This window comes from Leucoraja erinacea, unplaced genomic scaffold, assembly GCF_028641065.1.
Source record: "Leucoraja erinacea ecotype New England unplaced genomic scaffold, Leri_hhj_1 Leri_103S, whole genome shotgun sequence".
Lineage (NCBI taxonomy): Eukaryota > Metazoa > Chordata > Chondrichthyes > Rajiformes > Rajidae > Leucoraja > Leucoraja erinaceus.
Window position 1 is genome coordinate 320,730 of NW_026575275.1, and position 21,579 is coordinate 342,308.

The following is a 21,579-nucleotide window of genomic DNA, read 5'->3' on the forward strand; positions in this document are numbered from 1 at the left end:
AGGCCCAGTGCCGTCTAACGCTCATCATATGCTAACTCACTCATTCCTGGGATCATTCTTGTCAACCTCCTCTGGACCCTCTCCAGGGCCCAGCACATCCTTCCTCAGATACGGGGCCCAAAATTGTCCACAATGCCCCAAATGCGGCCTAGAGCCTCAGCATCCCTGTTTTTTTGGATTCTAGCCCTCTTGAAATAAATGCTAGCATTGCGTTTGTCTTCTTTAACACCGATCACAGGCGGCGATTCCATCGAGCCATTGCCAACACATCCAGGACAAGTAGGTCAGAAACATGTGAATTTGTAGGGAAGCCCTCGTCCATTGCCCGAACTGTCCTCCCAAACTCCACAGTTCTTCCATAAGCAGGAAAGCTTGAAAGTCTCGAACGCAATGAGAAATCTCTGAGGTAAATAAAGGCTTTTCAAAGAAATTGGGAAGGCACGCGGTACTCGTTACTCTAGACCTTAGAGATACTGTGCGGAAACAGGCCTTTCGGCCCACCGAGTCCGCGCCGGCCAGCGATCGCCCCGTACTTTAACGCCATCCCACACACACTGGGGATAATTTGCAATTTCGTCGAAGCCAATGAACCGACAAACCTGCACGTCTTTGGAGTGTGGGAGGAAACCGGAGCGCCCGGACAAAAACCCACGCAGTTCACGGGGAGAACGCGCAAACTCCGTGCCCGTGGTCAGGATCGAACCTGGGTCCCTGGCGCTGTGAGGCAGCGACTCTACCTCTGCGCCACCGTGCCTCCCCAATGCTCCCGGCCGGTGCCTTAGTCCGGCCTTAACTCGTCATTCGTAATAAAGAAGGTAAATAAAAATAATCCAAACGAGATAACAGCTACAATAATAATTATACACATTTTTTTTTACAGATTCTGTACAATGGGTTTTCCTGAATTAAGTGCACACATTATCAAGCAGAACAAAGTCGCAGAAGATGCCAGAACATTTCAACCATTGGCAAACGCCAGTGTCATTATTTGCCATTGGCAAAACCCAGGGTGAAGGTTCAAAGGTCAGAGAGCAGGACACCATCTTTTCGGGTCAATTCTGGATGTCAAATCTAGAATTCTATCCTTGCCACATCCCGTAAATCAAGGGTTCCCAACCTGGGGTAAATTTACCCCTAGGGTAGATTTGTAGATTCTGGATTTGTACATTTTTTTTTCTCATTGACTGACTGTGTTTGGTTCTGGTATACCGGTATCTGTTCATCGTTAGTTGTTCATAAATAAGTGAAGTAACATTGTTACGCGCTCTTAAAGTTGCCCGGGAATTCTAAGAGAGGGGCACAAGGACAAGCCGGAATAGATATAGGGAGAGGAAAGTTGAGGCCGCACTTGGGAGTGTTGTATTCCGTTTTGGGCGCCACCTTATCGGGAAGATGGTGTCAGGCCGGAAAGGGTGCAGAGAGGATTTACGAGGATGTTGCCAGGACTCGAAGGCCTGAGCTATAGGGAGAGGTTGGGCTAGGACCACACAGATGAGCCATCTTGCAGAGATTTCGTTTTCATTTTTTTTTTTAGGTTTAGACTTGCGGCGTGGAAACAGGCCCTTCAGAACCATCAAGTCCGTGCAGACCAGGTCCCGGGTCCCTGGCGCTGTCCCACTGCGCCACCACCTAAAGGCTGTTATCTTGCACTATTCATCATTCAACACGCTATTCCCTTTCATTGTTTATCTGTACACTGTGGACGGCTCGATTGTAATGAGGTATTTTCTTTCCGAATGACTGGATAGCCCGCAACATAAGCTGAAGAAGGGTTTCGGCCCGAAACGTTGCCTATTTCCTTCGCTCCATAGATGCTGCTGCACCCGCTCAGTTTCTCCAGCATTTTTTTCTACCTTCGATTTTCCAGCATCTGCAGTTCCTTCTTAAACCCATAAGCTTTTCACTGTACACGTGAAAGTAAACTAAACTAAAACTCAAGAAGGCTTAGTATCCTCTCTAGCCCCAAGTTATGTCCGAGAGAATTGGGCAGAAGCCTGTTTTCACTTCTTCCGTGGAACCCATATTCCACTTGGGTAGCTGACAACCCAATGGTATGAACCTTGAATTCTCCATTTTGAGGTAACCTCTAACTAACTCCCCCCCCCCCCCCTATTCCTCCTTGTCATCCTCCACCCCCCCCCCCCCACCCCCCCCCCCCCCCCCCCCCCCCCGCTATTGTCCTCCCTCTGGCTTCACAATCCACAACTCTTCAAACCTGTCTCACAGCTCCTGTTCTTATCTCTGGGCTTTGTTCCATCATCTGCCTGTCGAAACAAAAACCCACACCTATAGAAACATAGAAATTAGGTGCAGGAGTAGGCCATTCGGCCCTTCGAGCCTGCACCGCCATTCAATATGATCATGGCTGATCATCCAACTCAGTATCCCGTACCTGCCTTCTCTCCATACCCTCTGATCCCTTTAGCCACAAGGGCCACATCTAACTCCCTCTTAAATATAGCCAATGAACTGGCCTCAACTACCTTCTGTGGCAGAGAGTTCCAGAGATTCATCACTCTCTGTGTGAAAAATGTTTTTCTCATCTCGGTTTTAAAGGATTTCCCCCTTATCCTTAAGCTGTGACCCCTTGTCCTGGACTTCCCCAACATCGCGAACAATCTTCCTGCATCTAGCCTGTCCAACCCCTTAAGAATTTTATAAGTTTCTATAAGATCCCCCCTCAATCTCCTAAATTCTAGCGAGTATAAGCCGAGTCTATCCAGTCTTTCTTCATATGAAAGTCCTGACATCCCAGGAATCAGTCTGGTGAACCTTCTCTGCACTCCCTCTATGGCAATAATGTCCTTACTCAGATTTGGAGACCAAAACTGTACGCAATACTCCAGGTGTGGTCGCACCAAGACCCTGTACAACTGCAGTAGAACCTCCCTGCTCCTATACTCAAATCCCTTTGCTATGACAGCTAACATACCATTCACTTTCTTCACTGCCTGCTGCACCTGCATGCCTACTTTCAATGATTGGTGTACCATGACACCCAGGTCTCGTTGCATCTCCCCTTTTCCTAATCTGCCACCATTTAGATAATAGTCTGCTTTCCAGTTTTTGTCACCAAAGTGGATAACCTCACATTTATCCACATTATACTGCATCTGCCAAACATTTGCCCACTCACCCAGCCTATGCAAGTCACCTTGCAGTCTCCTAGCATCCTCCTCACAGCTAACACTTCCCCCCAGCTTAGTGTCATCCGCAAACTTGGAGATGTTGCCTTCAATTCCCTCATCCAGATCATTAATATATATTGTAAATAGCTGGGGTCCCAGCACTGAGCCTTGCGGTACCCCACTAGTTACTGCCTGCCATTGTGAAAAGGACCCGTTTAATCACATTGAATGGCGGTGCTGGCTCGAAGGGCCGAATGGCCTACTCCTGCACCTATTGTCTATTGTCTAAATTGCTGTTGATGTGTTGGGAGTAAATGCAAAATTGTGGACGATCGGCCATGATCACATTGAAAGGCGGTGCTGGCTCGAAGGGCCGAATGGCCTCCTTCTACACCCATTGTCTATTGTCTATTGTCTATTGACCCTGTGGCAAAATAGTCCGTCTTATAAATAACCTGGACGCAGACTGAAACACACACGCACACGCTCACACACCCACACACGCACACACAAACACGCCCAGTTACCCTTTAAATAGAGGTCAGCTGAGAACAGTCCCTTCCACGAGTATAAAAATAAAGCATCTTTAGGTTTTGGTTTAAAAAAAAAAAACAAACGCAAATATTTATCCCAAGACAGTCAGTGGTGGCTGGTCGGCAGAGGGTCCCTCAGCCCCTGCCTCGCCTCTGGTGACGGGTCCTGCGAGTTCTTTTCGTCACTGTGGTGAACTTGAAAGGCTTGTGGTGGTCTTCCTTGTCCTTGGGCAGCCTCTTCATGAAGTGCACCTCCCTCTGGTTCTGCTCCGTCTTGGAGCCCTTCCTGGGGCGCCCCTTCCTGGTGAAACCCAGGTACCAGCCCTTGTACTTGGCCGACATCAGGGCCGTGTAGTTGTTCTCCAGCACCTCCTCCACGAACACGCACTCGCGGTTCTTCCCGTTCAGCTGCGTGAAGAGAGACGAGGCGGTCAGAGGAGCCCACACACACACACAGAGACAACACACAATAGGTGCAGGAGTGGGCCATATATACGGACCCCTTGTCCTGGACTTCCCCAACATCGGGAACAATCTTCCTGCATCTAGCCTGTCCAACCCCTTAAGAATTTTGTAAGTTTCTGTAAGATCCCCCCTCAATCTCCTAAATTCTAGAGAGTATAAACCAAGTCTATCCAGTCTTTCTTCATAAGACAGTCCTGACATCCCAGGAATCAGTCTGGTGAACCTTCTCTGCACTCCCTCTATGGCAATAATGTCCTCCCTCAGAATTGGAGACCAAAACTGTACGCAATACTCCAGGTGTGGTCTCACCAAGACCCTGTACAACTGCAGTAGAACATCCCTGCTCCTATACTCAATCCTTTTGCTGTGAAAGCTAACATACCATTCGCCTTCTACACTGCCTGCTGCACCTGCGTGCCTACTTTCAATGACTGGTGTACCATGACACCCAGGTCTCGCTGCATCTCCCCTTTTCCTAATCGGCCACCATTTAGATAATAGTCTGCTTTCCTGTTTTTGCCACCAAAATGGATAACCTCACACCGTTTGTATTGTTAGATCTATGTACCACTGTATGTAACATGCTAGTACCTGCACCAATGTAAAGCACTTTGCTCAACGAGAGTTGGTTTTAAATGTGCTATAGAAATAAAATTGACTTGACTTGACTTGGCTCTGTATATTGTATATAAGTATAGTTTTAGTTTAGAGATACAGTGTGGAATCAGGCCCTTTCGCCCAGCGAGTCCACGCCGACCAGCGATCCCTGCACACTAACACTAATCATATTATCCGATCATTATCATTCAGTCTGATCGTTATCCGTTTGTGAGAGTATGTTCACTGCCCCGTTACCATGTTTAAACGCTGGAACAACCTCCAACTGCTCACGGGAACATTCTCAATGGAAGGTGCTAAGGAAAGTCCCTTTTAAGGCTGTTCCTGGCCATTTTTAGTTCAGTTTAGAGGCACAGCGTGGAAACAGGTCCCTCGGCCCACCAAGTCTGCACCGACTGGTGATCCCCGCACACTAACACTATCTGTGGTCTGTGGACCACTCTTTGTGGACTCGTCTGTGGAATTCTCTGCCTCAGTGGGCGGTGGAGGCAGGTTCTCTGGATGCTTTCAAGAGAGAGCTAGATAGGGCTCTCAAAGATAGCGGAGTCAGGGGGTATGGGGAGAAGGCAGGAACGGGGTACTGATTGGGGATGATCAGCCGTGATTACATTGAATGGCGGTGCTGGCTCGAAGGGCCGAATGGCCTACTCCTGCACATATTGTCTATTGTCTTTAGTTACTCCAGCACTTTGTGACATCCCTTGATAAACCAGCATCTGCAATTCCTTGTTTCCACTGTAGATTCTAACCTGGTCCATGGCGCACGAAACATTATTCCCTTTATCCTGTATCTGGACACTGTAAACGGCTCGATAATGTAATCATATATTGTCTTTCTGCTGACTGGTTAGCACGTAACAATTATACTCAGCGGGAAGTCGCCCAATTATGGGAAGGATGTCAACAAAATAGAGAGAGTACAGAGGAGATTTACTAGAATGTTGCCTGGGTTTCAACAACTAAGTTACAGAGATAGGTTGTATAAGTTAGGTCTTTATTCTCTGGAGCGCAGAAAGTTAAGGGGGGACTGGATAGAGGTCTTTAAAATGATGAGAGGGATAGACAGAGTTGATGTGGACAAGCTTTTCCCTTTGAGAATAGGGAGGATTCAAACAAGAGGACATGACTTCAGAATTATGATGGGACGGGAAGGGAATGGAGGGTTATGGTCTGAGCGCAGGTATATGGGACTAGGGGAGATTATGTGTTCGGCACGGACTAGAAGGGTCGAGATGGCCTGTTTCCGTGCTGTAATTGTTATATGGTTATATGGTTATATGGTTAATTAAGGGACAGAAGTTTAGGGGTAATATGAGGGGGAACCTCTTTACTCAGAGAGTGGTAGCGGTGTGGAATGAGCTTCCAGTGGAAGTGGTGGAGGCAGGTTCGTTGGTATAATTTTAAAAATAAATTGGATAGGCATATGGATGAGAAGGGAATGGAGGGTTATGGTATGAGTGCAGGCAGGTGGGACTAAGGGAAAAAAAGTTGTTCGGCACGGACTTGTAGGGCCGAGATGGCCTGTTTCCGTGCTGTAATTGTTATATGGTTATATGGTTAACAAAAGCTTTTCACTGTACCTAGATACACGTGACAATAAACTAAACTGAACTGATGTAAACTAAACTACACTAAGCTGCCTAAACTATTTATACACCGGGCTTTATTTTTATTTTTGCTCTCTTTATTTTTGCTATGCTGTGCCAAGTGGCATCACACACCATACCCTCAGGCTCGTGCCAACACTGTGTGCCTCGGACCTCCCTCATCATTAACTACAAATCTGTCACGGTAGCACAGCGCCAGAGACCCGGGTTCGATCCCGACTATGGGCGCTGTCTGTACGGAGTTTGCACGTGACCTGTGTGTGTTTTCTCCCAGATCTTCGGTTCCCTCCCACACTCCAAAGACGTACAGGTTTGTAGGCTAATTGGCTTGGTGTGAGTATAAAATTGTCCCGTGTAAGAAAGAACTGCAGATGCTGGTTTAAATTGAAGGTAGACACAAAATGCTCGGAGCAACTCAGCGGGTGAGGCAGCATCTCAAGAGAGAAGGAATGGGCGACGTTTTGAGTCGAGATAAAATTGTCCTGGTGTGTGTGTGTGTCGGATAATATTAATGTGCGGGGATCGATGGTCGGCACATACTCAGTGGGCCGAATGGCCTGTTTCCTCGCTGTATATCTAAACTAAATTAGACATGCAAAATGCTGGAGTTACTCAGCTGGGCGTACAGCATCTCTGGAGGTGACGTTTCGGTTCAACTCCTTTCTTCAGACTTCTTCAGTCTTCAGTTCGAAGAAGGGTCTCGATCCTAAATGTCACCCATTCCTTCTCTCTAAAGATGCTGCCTGTCTTGCTGATTTACTCCAGCATTTTGTGTCTAGCTTCGATCCAACCATAGAACATAGAAACATAGAAAAATAGGTGCAGGAGTAGGCCATTCGGCCTATTGAGCCAGCTGATCTGAGGAAGGACATTATTGCCATAGAGGGAGTACAGAGAAGGTTCACCAGACTGATTCCTGGGATGTCAGAACTTTCATATGAAGAAAGACTGGATAGACTTGGCTTGTACTCGCTAGAATTTTTGAGGGGGGATCATATAGAAACTTACAAAATTCTTAAGGGGTTGGACAGGCTAGATGCAGGAAGATTGTTCCCGATGTTGGGGAAGTCCAGAACAAGGGGTCACAGTTTAAGGATAAGGGGGAAGTCTTTTAGGACCGAGATGAGAAAAACATTTTTCACACAGAGGGTGGTGAATCTGTGGAATTCTCTGCTACAGAAGTTAGTTGAGGCCACAGTTCATTGGCTATATTTAAGAGGGAGTTAGATGTGGCCCTTGTGGCTAAAGGGATCAGGGGGGTATGGAGAAAAGGCAGGTACAGGATACTGAGTTGGATAATCAGCCATGATCATATTGAATGGCAGTGTAGGCTCGAAGGGCCGAATGGCCTACTCCTGAACCTATTTTCTATGTTTCTATGTTTCTTGGATCATGGCTGATTATCTAAAATCAGTACCCTGTTCCTGCTTTCTCCCTATATCCCTTGATTCCTTTAGCCCTAAGAGCTAAATCTAACTCTCTCTTGAAACCAGCATCTGAAGTTCTTTCCTAAACTAAACTAAACATACGACAGCAGTTTTCCCTGGATACTCCAGGTGAGTCAGGCTTGTGTAGGCCGTACTAATTATCAGTGGGGCGGTGGTGGAAAAGGCCTTTGTTGGTTCTGGGCTTGGTTTGATGCCAAGGTTTGTGTTGGTTGGCAGGCTGGGTGAACATCTCCACCTAGCATGACTGTACTGGGCCCCAGGGAAATGCCTGAGGCCATCCACAATTTCCAGCTCTGCCTGGCCACTGCATGCTCTCACGAAGAACAGCACTGATCTGAATGGGAGATAAATCAACCTTTCCATTGCCTTGTGTAGGGAGGAACTGCAGGTGAAGGTTTAAACAGAGTTGTCAGTTGTACAGGACCCTAGTGAGACCACACCTGGAGTATTGTGTGCAGTTTTGGTCCCCTAATTTGAGCAAGGACGTCCTTGCTATTGAGGGAGTGCAGCGTAGGTTTACAAGGTTAATTCCCGGGATGGCGGGACTGTCATACGCTGAGAGAATGGAGCAGCTGGGCTTGTACACTCTGGAGTTTAGAAGCCCTTCGAGCCTGCACCGCCATTCAATATGATCATGGCTGATCATCCAACTCAGTATCCCGTACCTGCCTTCTCTCCATACCCCCTGATCCCTTTAGCCACAAGGGCCACATCTAACTCCCTCTTAAATATAGCCAATGAACTGTGGCCTCGACTACCCTCTGCGGCAGAGAGTTCCAGAGATTCACCACTCTCTGTGTGAAAAAAAGTTATTCTCATCTTCGTTTTAAAGGATTTCCCCCTTATCCTTAAGCTGTGACCCCTTGTCCTGGACTTCCCCAACATCGGGAGCAATCTTCCTGCATCTAGCCTGTCCAACCCCTTAAGAATTTTGTAAATTTCTATAAGATCCCCCCTCAATCTCCTAAATTCTAGCGAGTACAAGCCGAGTCTATCCAGTCTTTCTTCATAAGACAGTCCTGACATCCCAGGAATCAGTCTGGTGAACCGTCTCTGCACTCCCTCTATGGCAATAATGTCCTTCCTCAGATTTGGAGACCAGACTAATGCACGGGAGGGGGGGTGGGTGGGGGGGGGGGGGGTGGGTGATCGTTGGTCGGCGCGGACTGGATGGGCCGAAGGGCCTATCACCATACTGTATCTCCAATCTATACTGAAGAAGGAAGGCAAGACAGAGCTTGTGTGGGCCCAGTGCTTGGACTACAGCCGTTACCTTGCCGAGAATCTTCCCACGTTTGCTCATGCAGATATAGTGGCCGGTCTCTTTCCCCTTGATCCTCACGTGACTACCAAAGGTGTCGGTCTCCACCACCAGAAGAGCTGTAACGTGAGCAGAAGAAGGAAATACGGAGTAAGTGCCTGTAACAATGAGTACAGACTCGACCGACCATCACCCGATACACTCGTTTCAGTTTAGTTCAGCGATACAGCGCGGAAACAGGCCGTTCGGCCCACCGTGTCCGCACAGACCAGCAAATCCCCCGCGCGCTGACCCTATCCTACACACACACACACAGGGGACAATTTACAATGACACCAAAGCCAATTAACCTACAAACCCGTACGTCTTTGGAGCGTGGGAGGAAACGGAGGATCTCGGAGAAAACCCACGCTGGTCACGGGGGGAGAACGTACAAACCCCGTACAGTTTGGGATGGAACCCGGGTCTCTGGCGCTGCAAATGCTGTAAGGCAGCAACTCTACCGCTGCACCCTGACAGCCCACTAGTTTTAGTTCAGATTCGTCTACTTTAGTGATACAGAGCAGAAACAGGCCCAGTAAACATCATAAGACCATAATTATTAGAACCAAGTTATCTTTCCCTCTCAACCACATTCTGTTTCTATTTCTTCGGCCCAATTTTCCCAGCTACACTAGTCCCACCTGCGTGGAAACAGGCCCTTCGGCCCAACTTGCCCACACCGACCAACATGTCCCATCTACACTGGTCCCACCTCCCTGCGCTTGGCCCATATCCCTCCAAACCTGTCCTATCCATGTACCTGTCTAACTGTTTCTTAATTGTTGCGATAGTCCCAGCCTCAACGACCTCCTCCAGCAGCTCGTTCCATACACCCACCACCCTTTGCGTGAAAAAGGTTACCGCTAAGGATGACACTAAGCTGGGGGGCAGTGTTAGCTGTGAGGAGGATGCTAGGAGACTGCAAGGTGACTTGGATAGGCTGGGTGAGTGGGCAAATGTTTGGCAGATGCAGTATAATGTGGATAAATGTGAGGTTATCCATTTTGGTGGCAAAGACAGGAAAGCAGACTATTATCTAAATGGTGGCCGACTAGGAAAAGGGGAGATGCAGCGAGACCTGGGTGTCATGGTACACCAATCATTGAAAGTAGGCATGCAGGTGCAGCAGGCAGTGAAGAAAGCGAATGGTATGTTAGCTTTCATAGCAAAAGGATTTGAGTATAGGAGCAGGGAGGTTCTACTGCAGTTGTACATTGTCTTGGTGAGACCACACCTGGAGCATTGCGTACAGTTTTGGTCTCCAAATCTGAGGAAGGACATTATTGCCATAGAGGGAGTGCAGAGAAGGTTCACCAGACTGATTCCTGGGATGTCAGGACTGTCTTATGAAGAAAGACTGGATAGACTTGGTTTATACTCTCTAGAATTTAGGAGATTGAGAGGGGATCTTATAGAAACTTACAAAATTCTTAAGGGGTTGGACAGGCTAGATGCAGGAAGATTGTTCCCGATGTTGGGGAAGTCCAGGACAAGGGGTCACAGCTTAAGGATAAGGGGGAAATCCTTTAAAACCGAGATGAGAAGAGCTTTTTTCACACAGAGAGTGGTGAATCTCTGGAACTCTCTGCCACAGAGGGTAGTCGAGGCCAGTTCATTGGCTATATTTAAGAGGGAGATAGATGTGGCCCTTGTGACTAAGGGGATCAGGGGGTATGGAGAGAAGGCAGGTACGGGATACTGAGTTGGATGATCAGCCATGATCATATTGAATGGCGGTGCAGGCTCGAAGGGCCGAATGGCCTACTCCTGCACCTCATTTCTATGTTTCTATGTTTCTAAGGCTCCCAGTAAATCATTCCCCCCTCTCACCTTGAAGCTATGCCGATTCTCGATTCCTCGCCTCTGGGGAAGAGACTCTGTGCGTCTAACTGATCTATTCCTCTCAGTTCTACTGTCACAATCTTAGTCTTTCCGTCTCTAGAACTTGTCCAAGCATCGACCCATCAAAAATCCCACCTCTCACCTGCATCCACCTATCTATCACTCACACCAGGCAGGAACGGAGAAGTGATTGTGGATGATCAGCCATGATCACAGTGAATGGCGCTGCTGGCTCGAAGGGCCGAATGGCCTCCTCCTTCCTGCACCAATGGTCTATTGTCTATTGTCCTTTCCCCACCTCTCTTCCAGCTCTCTCTCCCGCCTCCCCCTCCACCACAATCTAGACTCTATGATTCTATAACCCATTTCATCAGCCAGCTCCAAGATCCTTCATGCTGTGACTCTGACCTCCCAAGCATGCGGAGTTGTGGAATTTCTCTCATTCCCGGCACCCGATGTTTAATTTGGAAGGCAAGAGCAAAGTGGCTGGGGTAGCTCAGCAGGCCAGGCAGCATCTCTGGCGAACTTCTTCAAAGTAGGCATACCTTGAGGAGATTTGGCATGTGGGATAGACAGAGTTGACGTGGACAAGCTTTTCCCCACTGAGAGTAGGGAAGATTCAAACAAGGGGACATAGAAACATAGAAACATAGAAATTAGGTGCAGGAGTAGGCCATTCGGCCCTTCGAGCCTGCACCGCCATTCAATATGATCATGGCTCATCATCCAACTCAGTATCCCGTACCTGCCTTCTCTCCATACCCCCTGATCCCCTTAGCCACAAGGGCCACATCTAACTCCCTCTTAAATATAGCCAATGAACTGTGGCCTCAACTACCCTCTGTGGCAGAGAGTTCCAGAGATTCACCACTCTCTGTGTGAAAAACATGACTTGAGAATTAAGGGACTGAAGTTTAGGGGTAACATGAGGGGGAACTTCTTTACTCAGAGAGTGGTAGCTGTGTGGAATGAGCTTCCAGTGAAGGTGGTGGAGGCAGGTTCGTTTTTATCATTTAAAAGTAAATTGGATAGTTATATGGATGGGAAAGGAATGGAGGGTTATGGTCTGAACGCAGGTATATGGGACTAGGAGAGAATACGTGTTCGGCACGGACTAGAAGGGTCGAGATGGCCTGTTTCCGTGCTGTAATTGTATATATGGTTATATGGTTATATGTGGAGCTGGGCAAAATGTGCAGGAAGGAACTGCAGATGCTGGTTTACGCCGGAGGTAGACTCAAAGTGCCGGAGTAACCCTGTGGGTCAGGTAGCATCTCCAGATACACTCGAGTTTCCTGGGCGTGCTGAGGTCTCCTTCCACATCCCTAAAGACATGGTTAACATATGATCAGCGTTTGTCGGCCCTGGGCCTGTACTCGCTGGATTTTAGAAGAATGAGGGGGGACCTCATTGAAACGTACAGAATAGTGAAAGGCTTGGATAGAGTCGATATGAAGAGGATGTTTAAGAGATGTTTAAGGGTTAACAGTTTAAGGATAAAGGGGAAATATTTTAGGACAGAGATGAGGAAATCATTTTTCACTCAGAGAGTAGTGAGTCTCTGGAATTCTCTGCCTAATCTGAGGGAAGACATTCTTGCCATAGAGGGAGTACAGAGAAGGTTCACCAGACTGATTCCTGGGATATCAGGACTTTCATATGAAGAAAGACTGGATAGACTCGGTTTGTACTCGCTATAATTTAGAAGATTGAGGGGGGATCTTATAGAAACTTACAAAATTCTTAAGGGGTTGGACAGGCTAGATGCAGGAAGATTGTTCCCGATGTTGGGGAAGTCCAGAACAAGGGGTCACAGTTTAAAGATAAGGGGGAAATCTTTTAGGACCGAGATGAGGAAAACCTTTTTCACACAGAGAGTGGTGAATCTCTGGAATTCTCTGCCACAGAAGGTAGTTGAGGCCACAGTTCATTGGCTATATTTAAGAGGGAGTTAGATGTGGCCCTTGTGGATAAAGGGATCAGGGGGTATGGAGAGAAGGCAGGTACAGGATACTGAGTTGGATGATCAGCCATGATCATATTAAATGGCGGTGCAGGCTCAAAGGGCCGAATGGCCTACTCCTGCTCCTATTTTCTATGTTTCTACGTTTCTATGTTTCCACTAGTGGGAGAGTCTAGGACCAAAGGTCATAGCTTCAGAATTAAAGCGCGTTCTTTTAGGAAGGAGATGAGGAGAACTTTATTTAGTCAGAGGGTGGTGAATCTGTGGAATTCTTTGCCACAGACGGCTGCGGAGGCCAAGTCAGTGGATATTTCTAAGGCAGAGATAGATAGATTCTGGATTAGTGCGGGTGTCAGAGGTTATGGGGAGAAGGCAGGAGAATGGGGTTAGGAGGGAGAGGTAGATCAGCCATGATTGAATGGCGGAGTAGACCTGATGGGCCGAATGGCCTAATCCTACTATCACTTCTGACCTTATGAGTTACTCCAGCTTTCTGTGTCTATCTTCGAGTTACTCCAGCGTTTTGTGTCGGCCTTCAGCTTGGGAGGCCCAAGCTCGATTCTGCCTCTGATGTGACCTCTCGCCTGCCGTGTACAGATGAGAACATTGCAGGGCCTCCACTGCCAGTGCTTGTGGCTACCTTGGTCTGAGTTCTGCTTTCTGTACCAAAGACTCACTAGATAAACAGCGCGGCAACTGCTTCAGTGGTATGTTCCTCTTTCCCGCTGTAAACAGCCAAGGGCTGCCTGGCCTGCGGTGTTATGGTCAGTGTTTAGCACTAGCCCTAGCTGGTAAAGCTGCTGCCTCACAGTGCCAGAGGCCCTGGTTCGATCCTGACCTCGGCTGATGTCCGTGTGTGGGGTTTTGCTTAGTTGAGTTTAGTTGACAAGTTCATGAGTTCATAAGTGATAGCAGCAGAATCAGACCATTTCGGCCCATCAAGTCTACTCCACCATTCAATCATGGCTGATCTATCTCTCCCTCCTAACCCCATTCTCCTGCCTTCTCTCCATAACCCCTGACACCCGCACTATCTATCTCTGCCTTAAAAATATCCATTGACTTGGCCTCCCCAGCTTTCTGTGACAAAGAATTCCACAGATTCACCACCCTCACCTCCAGATTCAGTGACATGTAACGAGCTGCCAGAGGAGGTGGTTGAGCCTGGGACTATCCCAACATTTCAAGAAACAGTTACATGGATAGGATAGGTTTGGAGGGATATAACCATATAACCATATAACAATTACAGCACGGAAACAGGCCATCTCGGCCCTACAAGTCCGTGCCGAACAAATTTTTTTCCCCTTAGTCCCACCTGCCTGCACTCGTACCATAACCCTCCATTCTCTTCTCATCCATATGCCTATCCAATTTATTTTTAAATGATACCAATGAACCTGCCTCCACCACTTCCACTGGGAGCTCATTCCACACCGCCACCACTCTCTGCGTAAAGAAGTTCCCCCTCATATTACCCCTAAACTTCTGTCCCTTAATTCTGAAGTCATGTCCTCTTGTTTGAATCTTCCCTATTCTCAAAGGGAATATGGACCAAATGCTGGCTGATGGGGCTAGTATAGCTGGGACCAGTGTGGGCAAGTTGGGCCGAAGGGCCTGTATCCACATTGTATCACTCTCTCACTCTATGACCAGTCTGAGCATCTTGCATCTTGAGTCTATCTTCAATAAGGGTTGTAAGCTACCTTTAAGTGCCACAGTACAAAGTGTCTCGACCCAAAACGTCACCTATTCCTTCTCTCCAAAGATGCTACCTGACCCGCTGAGTTACTCCAGCTTTTCGTGTCTATATTCGGCTTAATGCAACACCTGCAGTTTCTTCCGACAGGTTCCTATTTAATTCATGGACAGGTGCTTACATAAGGAGACTAATTGGCCCAGTGTAAATATAAAGAGCTCTGTGCATGTAAATGAAATCAGCATACACGCCTCACTCTCCCCTTAGGCTCCCAGATAGATACAGTCGGGTCATTCAATAAGCACTGATGCAATATTATTGGGGCAGGCTGACTTACACTCAGTCGGGATGAAAGTGCATACTTGGTACTTTAAAGTGCTGAGCTTGCACAATAAAAAATACAAAGTCTCTATAAACTAAAGTGATGGACTAACGACTGTTACCCAGCATCAGTTGGAGTTTAGAAGGATGAGAGGGCTGAGTAGGCCATTCGGCCCTTCGAGCCAGCACCGCCATTCAATGTGATTGGGACCACATCTGGAGTATTGCGTACAGTTTTGGTCTCCAAATCTGAGGAAGGACATTATTGCCATAGAGGGAGAGCAGAGAAGGTTCACCAGACTGATTCCTGGGATGTCAGGACTGTCTTATGAAGAAAGACTGGATAGACTTGGTTTATACTCTCTAGAATTTAGGAGATTGAGAGGGGATCTTATAGAAACTTACAAAATTCTTAAGGGGTTGGACAGGCTAGATGCAGGAAGATTGTTCCCGATGTTGGGGAAGTCCAGGACAAGGGGTCACAGCTTAAGGATAAGGGGGAAATCCTTTAAAACCGAGATGAGAAGAACTTTTTTCACACAGAGAGTGGTGAATCTCTGGAACTCTCTGCCACAGAGGGTAGTCGAGGCCAGTTCATTGGCTATATTTAAGAGGGAGGTAGATGTGGCCCTTGTGACTAAGGGGATCAGAGGGTATGGAGAGAAGGCAGGTACGGGATACTGAGTTGGATGATCAGCCATGATCATATTGAATGGCGGTGCAGGCTCGAAGGGCTGAATGGCCTACTCCTGCACCTATTGCCTATGTTACTATGCCTATGAGAACCAGAGGACATAGGATCAAGGTGAGTGGGGAAAGATGTACTAGGGATCTGAGGGGTAGCTTTTTTTACACCAAGGGTGGTGGGAGTATTAATACGAGCTGCCGGAGGAGGTAGTTGAGGCATTTAATCAACACATGGACAGGTACAAGGATAGTTTATCAGAAGGAACTGCAGATGCAGGTTTACACTGAAGATAGACACAGAATGCTGGAGTAACTCAGAGGGTCAGACAGCATCTCTTGAGAAAAGGACTCGGATTCGAGACCCTTCATGTTAAATGTACCGAGGTTGTTGTGTACTAACCAGTCAGAGGAACCACATTATACATGATTACGATCGAGCTACAGATAATGTACAGATAAAGGGAATAACGTTTAGGTCGAGGTAAAGTCCAGTAAAGTCCGATCAAGGATAGTCCGAGGATCTCCAATGAGGTAGGTGGTAGCTCAGGACCGCTATCGAGTTGTTGATAGGATGGGACAGGTTTGGAGGGATGTGGGCCAAACGCAGGCAGGTGGGGCCGGTGTAGATGGGGCATGTTGGTCGGTGTGCAAGTTGGTTGCAAATTGGGCCGAAGGACTTGTTTCCACGATGTATCACTCTCTAACTCTATCACTAAGAACGTTAAGAAAAAGGAGTAAGTCATTTAGAATGGAGACGAGGAAACACTTTTTTTCGCACAGAGAGTGGTGAATCTCTCATTTGCATTTTAATGCATTTCTTTGTCTCTGTACTGTACACTGACAATGACAATGACAATTAAAATTGAATCTGAATCTGAATCTGAATCTGAATCTGAGTCTGTGGAATTCTCTGCCTCAGAGGGCGGTGGAGGCCGGTTCTCTGGATGCTTTCAAGAGAGAGCTAGATAGGGCTCTTAAAGATAGCGGAGTCAGGAGATATGGGGAGAAGGCAGGAACGGGGGGTACTGATTGGGGATGATCAGCCATGATCACATTGAATGGCGGTGCTGGCTCGAAGGGCCAAATGGCCTACTCCTGCACCTATTGTCTATTGTTTATGACTGAACAGTTGCGAATTATGAAGCCAGAGGACGGAAGATAGGTGGAAGAGGAGGGAGAGAGAGTAGGGGGAAGGGGAGAATACACTTCCAGGTGGGACCCAAAGAAGAAAGGGGTCAGGAAAGAATAAGGGGTGTTGTTCGGAGGTCACATAGTCATAGAGTGATTCAGCGTAGAAACAGGCCCTTCAGCCCAACTCACCCACATGTCCCAGCTACACCAGTCCCACCTGCCCGCGTTTGGTCCATATCCCTCCGAACCTGTCCTATCCATGTACCTGTCTTACTGTTTCTTAAACGTTGGGATAGTCCCTGCCTCAACTACCTCCTCTGGCAGCTCGTTCCATACACCCACCACCCTTTGTGTGAATAAGAAACAATTACAAAGGTTATGAGATTTGAAAGGACACCGTGTTTATGGATGAACGTTAAAGCCACCTTTAAAGGTATGCCAATTAAAAGAGATCGCAGCTTTTCAAAGAGATGGCGGGACTGTCATATGAGGAAAGATTGAAAAGACTAGGCTTGTATTCACTGGAGTTTAGAAGGATGAGGGGAATTCTTATAGAAACATATAAAATTATAAAAGGACTGGACAAGCTAGATGCAGGAAAAATGTTCCCAATGTTGGGCGAGTCCAGAACCAGGGGCCACAGTCTTAGAATAAAGGGGGAGGTCATTTAAGACTGAGGTGAGAAAAAACTTTTTCACCCAGAGAGTTGTGAATTTATGGAATTCCCTGCCACAGAGGGCAGTGGAGGCCAAGTCACTGGATGGATTTAAGAGAGAGTTAGATAGAGCTCTAGGGGCTAGTGGAGTCAAGGGATATGGGGAGAAGGCAGGCACGGGTTATTGATAGGGGAAGATCAGCCACGACCACAATGAATGGCGGTGCTGGCTCGAAGGGCCGAATGGCCTCCTGCTGCACGTATTTTCTATGTTTCTATGTTGCTAGATCATGATCACTGCTTCACCTCCAGGCTGCTGTGATAACCTATCAACCATGGGACCTATCTGAGTGCATGTTGAGTGTAGGAAGGAACTGCAGATGCTGGTTTAAACCGAAGATAGACACAGAAAGCTGGAGTAACTCAGCGGGACAGGCAGCATTTCTGGGGAGAAGGGATGGGTGACGTTTCGGGTCGAGACTGGAAAGGTTCTCCAGAGGTGCGGTCAGACCCACTAAGTCACTCCAGCATTTTGTGTCTATCTTGAGTGCATGTTGATTTAGCAAAGAAATGACACAAACATAGAAACATAGACAATAGGTGCAGGAGTAGGCCATTCGGCCCTTCGAGCCTGCACCGCCATTCAATATGATCATGGCTGATCATCCAACTCAGTATCCCGTACCTGCCTTCTCTCCATACCCCCGATCCCTTTAGCCACAAGGGCCACATCTAACTCCCTCTTAAATATAGCCAATGAACTGTGGCCTCAACTACCTTCTGTGGCAGAGAGTTTCAGAGATTCACCACTCTCTGTGTGAAAAATGTGTTTCTCATCTCGGTCCTAAAAGATTTCCCCCTTATCCTTAAACTGTGACCCCTTGTTCTGGACTTCCCCAACATCAGGAACAATCTTCCTGCATCTAGCCTGTCCAACCCCTTACGAGTTTTGTAAGTTTTGTAAGTGCTGGAGTAACTCAGCAGGTGAGGCAGTATCTCTGGAGAACATGGATAGGTGACATTTCGGGTCGGGACGCTACTTCAAGCTGATTGAGGTGGGGTTGGTGGGGGGGGGGGGGTGGGAAGAAAGCTGTTAGAGAGAAAATGCAGAACAAAGCATGCCAGGTAATAGGTGGACATAGCCGAGGGGGGGGGGGGGTGGTTGATAGGCAGATGGTCAGAGATTAACAAAAGGTCAGAGGTTAATGCAGGGCGGTGCAGTGGCGCAGCAGTAGAGTTGTTGACTAACAGCGCCAGAGATCTGGGTTTGATTCTGGCTCGATTGTAGTCATGGATTGTCTTTGTACTGACAGGATAGCACGCAACAAAAGCTTTTCACTGTACCTCGTTACACGTGACTATAAACTCAATTAAACTAAACTAAACAAAACTAAATTAAACTAAACTAAATTAAACTAAACTAAACTAAACTAAACTAAACTAAATTAAACTAAACTAAACTAAACTAAACTAAACTAAACTAAACTAAACTAAACTAAACTAAACTAAACTAAATAAACTAAACTAAACTAAACTAAATTAAACTAAACTAAACTAAATTAAACTAAACTAAACTAAACTAAACTAAACTACACTAAACTAAACTAAACTAAACTTAAACAAAACTAAATTAAACTAAACTAAATTAAACTAAACTAAACTAAACTAAACTAAACTAAACTAAATTAAACTAAACTAAATTAAACTAAACTAAACTAAACTAAATTAAACTAAACTAAACTAAACTAAACTAAATTAAACTAAACTAAATTAAACTAAACTAAATTAAACTAAACTAAACTAAATTAAACTGAATTAAACTAAACTAAACTAAATTAAACTAAACTAAATTAAACTAAACTAAACTAAATTAAACTAAACTAAATTAAACTAAACTAAATTAAACTAAACTAAACTTAACTAAACTAAAGTAAACTAAACTAAAGTAAACTAAACTAAACTAATCTAAACTAAATTAAACTAAACTAAACTAAACCAAACCAAACTAAACTAAACTAAACTAAACTAAAGTAAACTAAACTAAATTAAACTAAACTAAACTAAACTCAACTAAAACCATACTAACTAAACTAAGAATGGCTGTGCAGGAGGCAACTGCAGATGCTGGTTTACACTGAAGCACAGCTGAAGAACAGTCATCCCCACCCTCCTCTCCACAGATGCTGCCTGTCCCGCTAAGTTCCTCCAGCATTTTGCGTTAAAGTAACAGGCCTCCGCTAACCCACACTGTTCGGGCTTCTGCTTGATTAGTACGGGTGTCAGGGGTTACGGGGAGAAGGCAGGAGAATTGGGTTAGGAGGGAGAGATAGATCAGCCATGATTGAATGGTGGAGTAGACTTGATGGGCCGAATGGCCTAATTCTGCTCCTATCAGTTATGACGTTGTGACCTTATGGCTGCACTGGGCAAGTGGTTTACCGTATTTGCCACCGTCCTCCCCGTTGGCGTTGATCTTCTTGCCCAGCACCTGGACGTGTTTGCCGCTGGTCCGGCTGTATAGCTGGTAGATCCGTATTTGTTTACGACTCAAGTCGTCCGAGTGTCTGGTGTGGTTTTCCACGTACGTCCTGAAGTGGGCCGTGGTCTGCCTGGAGTCCTGGAAACTCAGAAAGACCATCGACCAGTTACATTCACAATCTGGGCAAGCATGGAGGTTTACTTTAGTTTAGTAGAGTTTAGTTTAGACAATAGACAATAGGTGCAGGAGGAGGCCATTCGGCCCTTCGAGCCAGCACCGCCATTCAATGTGATCATGGCTGATCATCCACAATCATTACCCCGTTCCTGCCTTCTCCCCATATCCCCTAGAGCCCTATCTAGCTCTCTCTTGAAAGCATCCAGAGAACCGGCCTCCACCGCCCTCTGAGGCAGAGAATTCCACAGACTCACCACTCTCTGTGAGTAAAAGTGTTTCCTCGTCTCCTTTCTAAATGGTTTACTCCTTATTCTTAAACTGTGGCCCCTCGTTCTGGACTTCCCCAACATCGGGAACTTGTTTCCTGCCTCTAGCGTGTCCAAGCCCTTAACAATCTTATATGTTTCAATGAGGTCTCCTCTCATCCTTCTAAACTCCAGAGTGTACAAGCCCAGCTGCTCCATTCTCTCAGTATATGACAGTCCTGCCATCCCAGGAATTAACCTTGTAAACCTACGCTGCACTCCCTCAATAGCAAGAATGTCCTTCCTCAAATTAGGGGACCAAAACTGCACACAATACTCCAGATGCGGTCTCACTAGGTACAACTGCAGAAGGACCTCTTTGCTCCTATATTCGATTCCTCTTGTTATAAAGGCCAACATGCCATTCGCTTTCTTCACTGCCTGCTGTGCCTGCATGCTTACTTTCATAGACTGATGTACAAGGACCCCCAGATCCCATTGTACTTCCCCTTTTCCCAACTTGACACCATTTAGATAGTAATCTGCCTTCCTGTTTTTGCTACCAAAGTGGATAACCTCACATTTATCCACATTAAACTTCATCTGCCATGCATCGGCCCACTCCCCCAACCTGTCCAAGTCACCCTGCATTCTCATAGCATCCTCCTCACAGTTCACACTGCCGCCCAGCTTTGTGTCGTCTGCAAATTTGCTAATGTTACTTTGAATCCCTTCATCCAAGTATAGTATAGTTTAGTTTAGTTTAATTTAATTTAGTGATTCAGCCCGGAAACAGGCCTTAAGGCCCACCGACCAGCGATCTCCACACGTTAACACTACCCCACACACATATGGACAATTTTACATTTGCACCAAGCTAATTAGCCTACAAACCTGGACGTCTTTGGAGTGTGGGAGGAAACCGAATATCTCGGAGAAGATCTCCGTAGAGACAGCACCCGTGGTCAGGATCGAACCATGGTCTCTGGCACTGTGAGGCAGCAGCTCTATCGCTGCGTCACCGTGCCGCCCAACACTTATAACAAGCTAATTCACGTCTTTGGAATAGCATTTCGGTGGCATGCAACATAGAACATAGCGCAGTACAGTCTGAGGAAGGGGCCCAACCCGAATCAATAGACAATTGACAATAGGTGCAGGAGTAGGCCATTCGGCCCTTCGAGCCAGCACCGCCATTCAATGTGATCATGGCTGATCATCCCCAATCAGTACCCCGTTCCTGCCTTCTCCCCATATCCCCTGACTCCGCTATCTTGA

The 21,579-nt window shown here is 46.8% G+C and overlaps 1 protein-coding gene across 1 annotated transcript; it reads right to left on the reverse strand.

Moving 5' to 3' along the window:
* Positions 1 to 2,253: 2,253 nt before the first annotated feature.
* On the reverse strand, positions 2,254 to 21,373 carry LOC129715159 (fibroblast growth factor 18-like). Its single transcript, XM_055665026.1, has 4 exons — positions 21,358 to 21,373; positions 19,840 to 20,058; positions 9,073 to 9,179; positions 2,254 to 4,069 (listed from the first exon to the last, which is right to left on the reverse strand). The coding sequence occupies exons 1-4, from the start codon at positions 21,371 to 21,373 to the stop codon at positions 3,797 to 3,799; spliced, it is 615 nt and encodes a 204-aa protein (XP_055521001.1). The 3' UTR covers positions 2,254 to 3,796.
* Between the last annotated feature and the right edge of the window lie 206 nt (positions 21,374 to 21,579).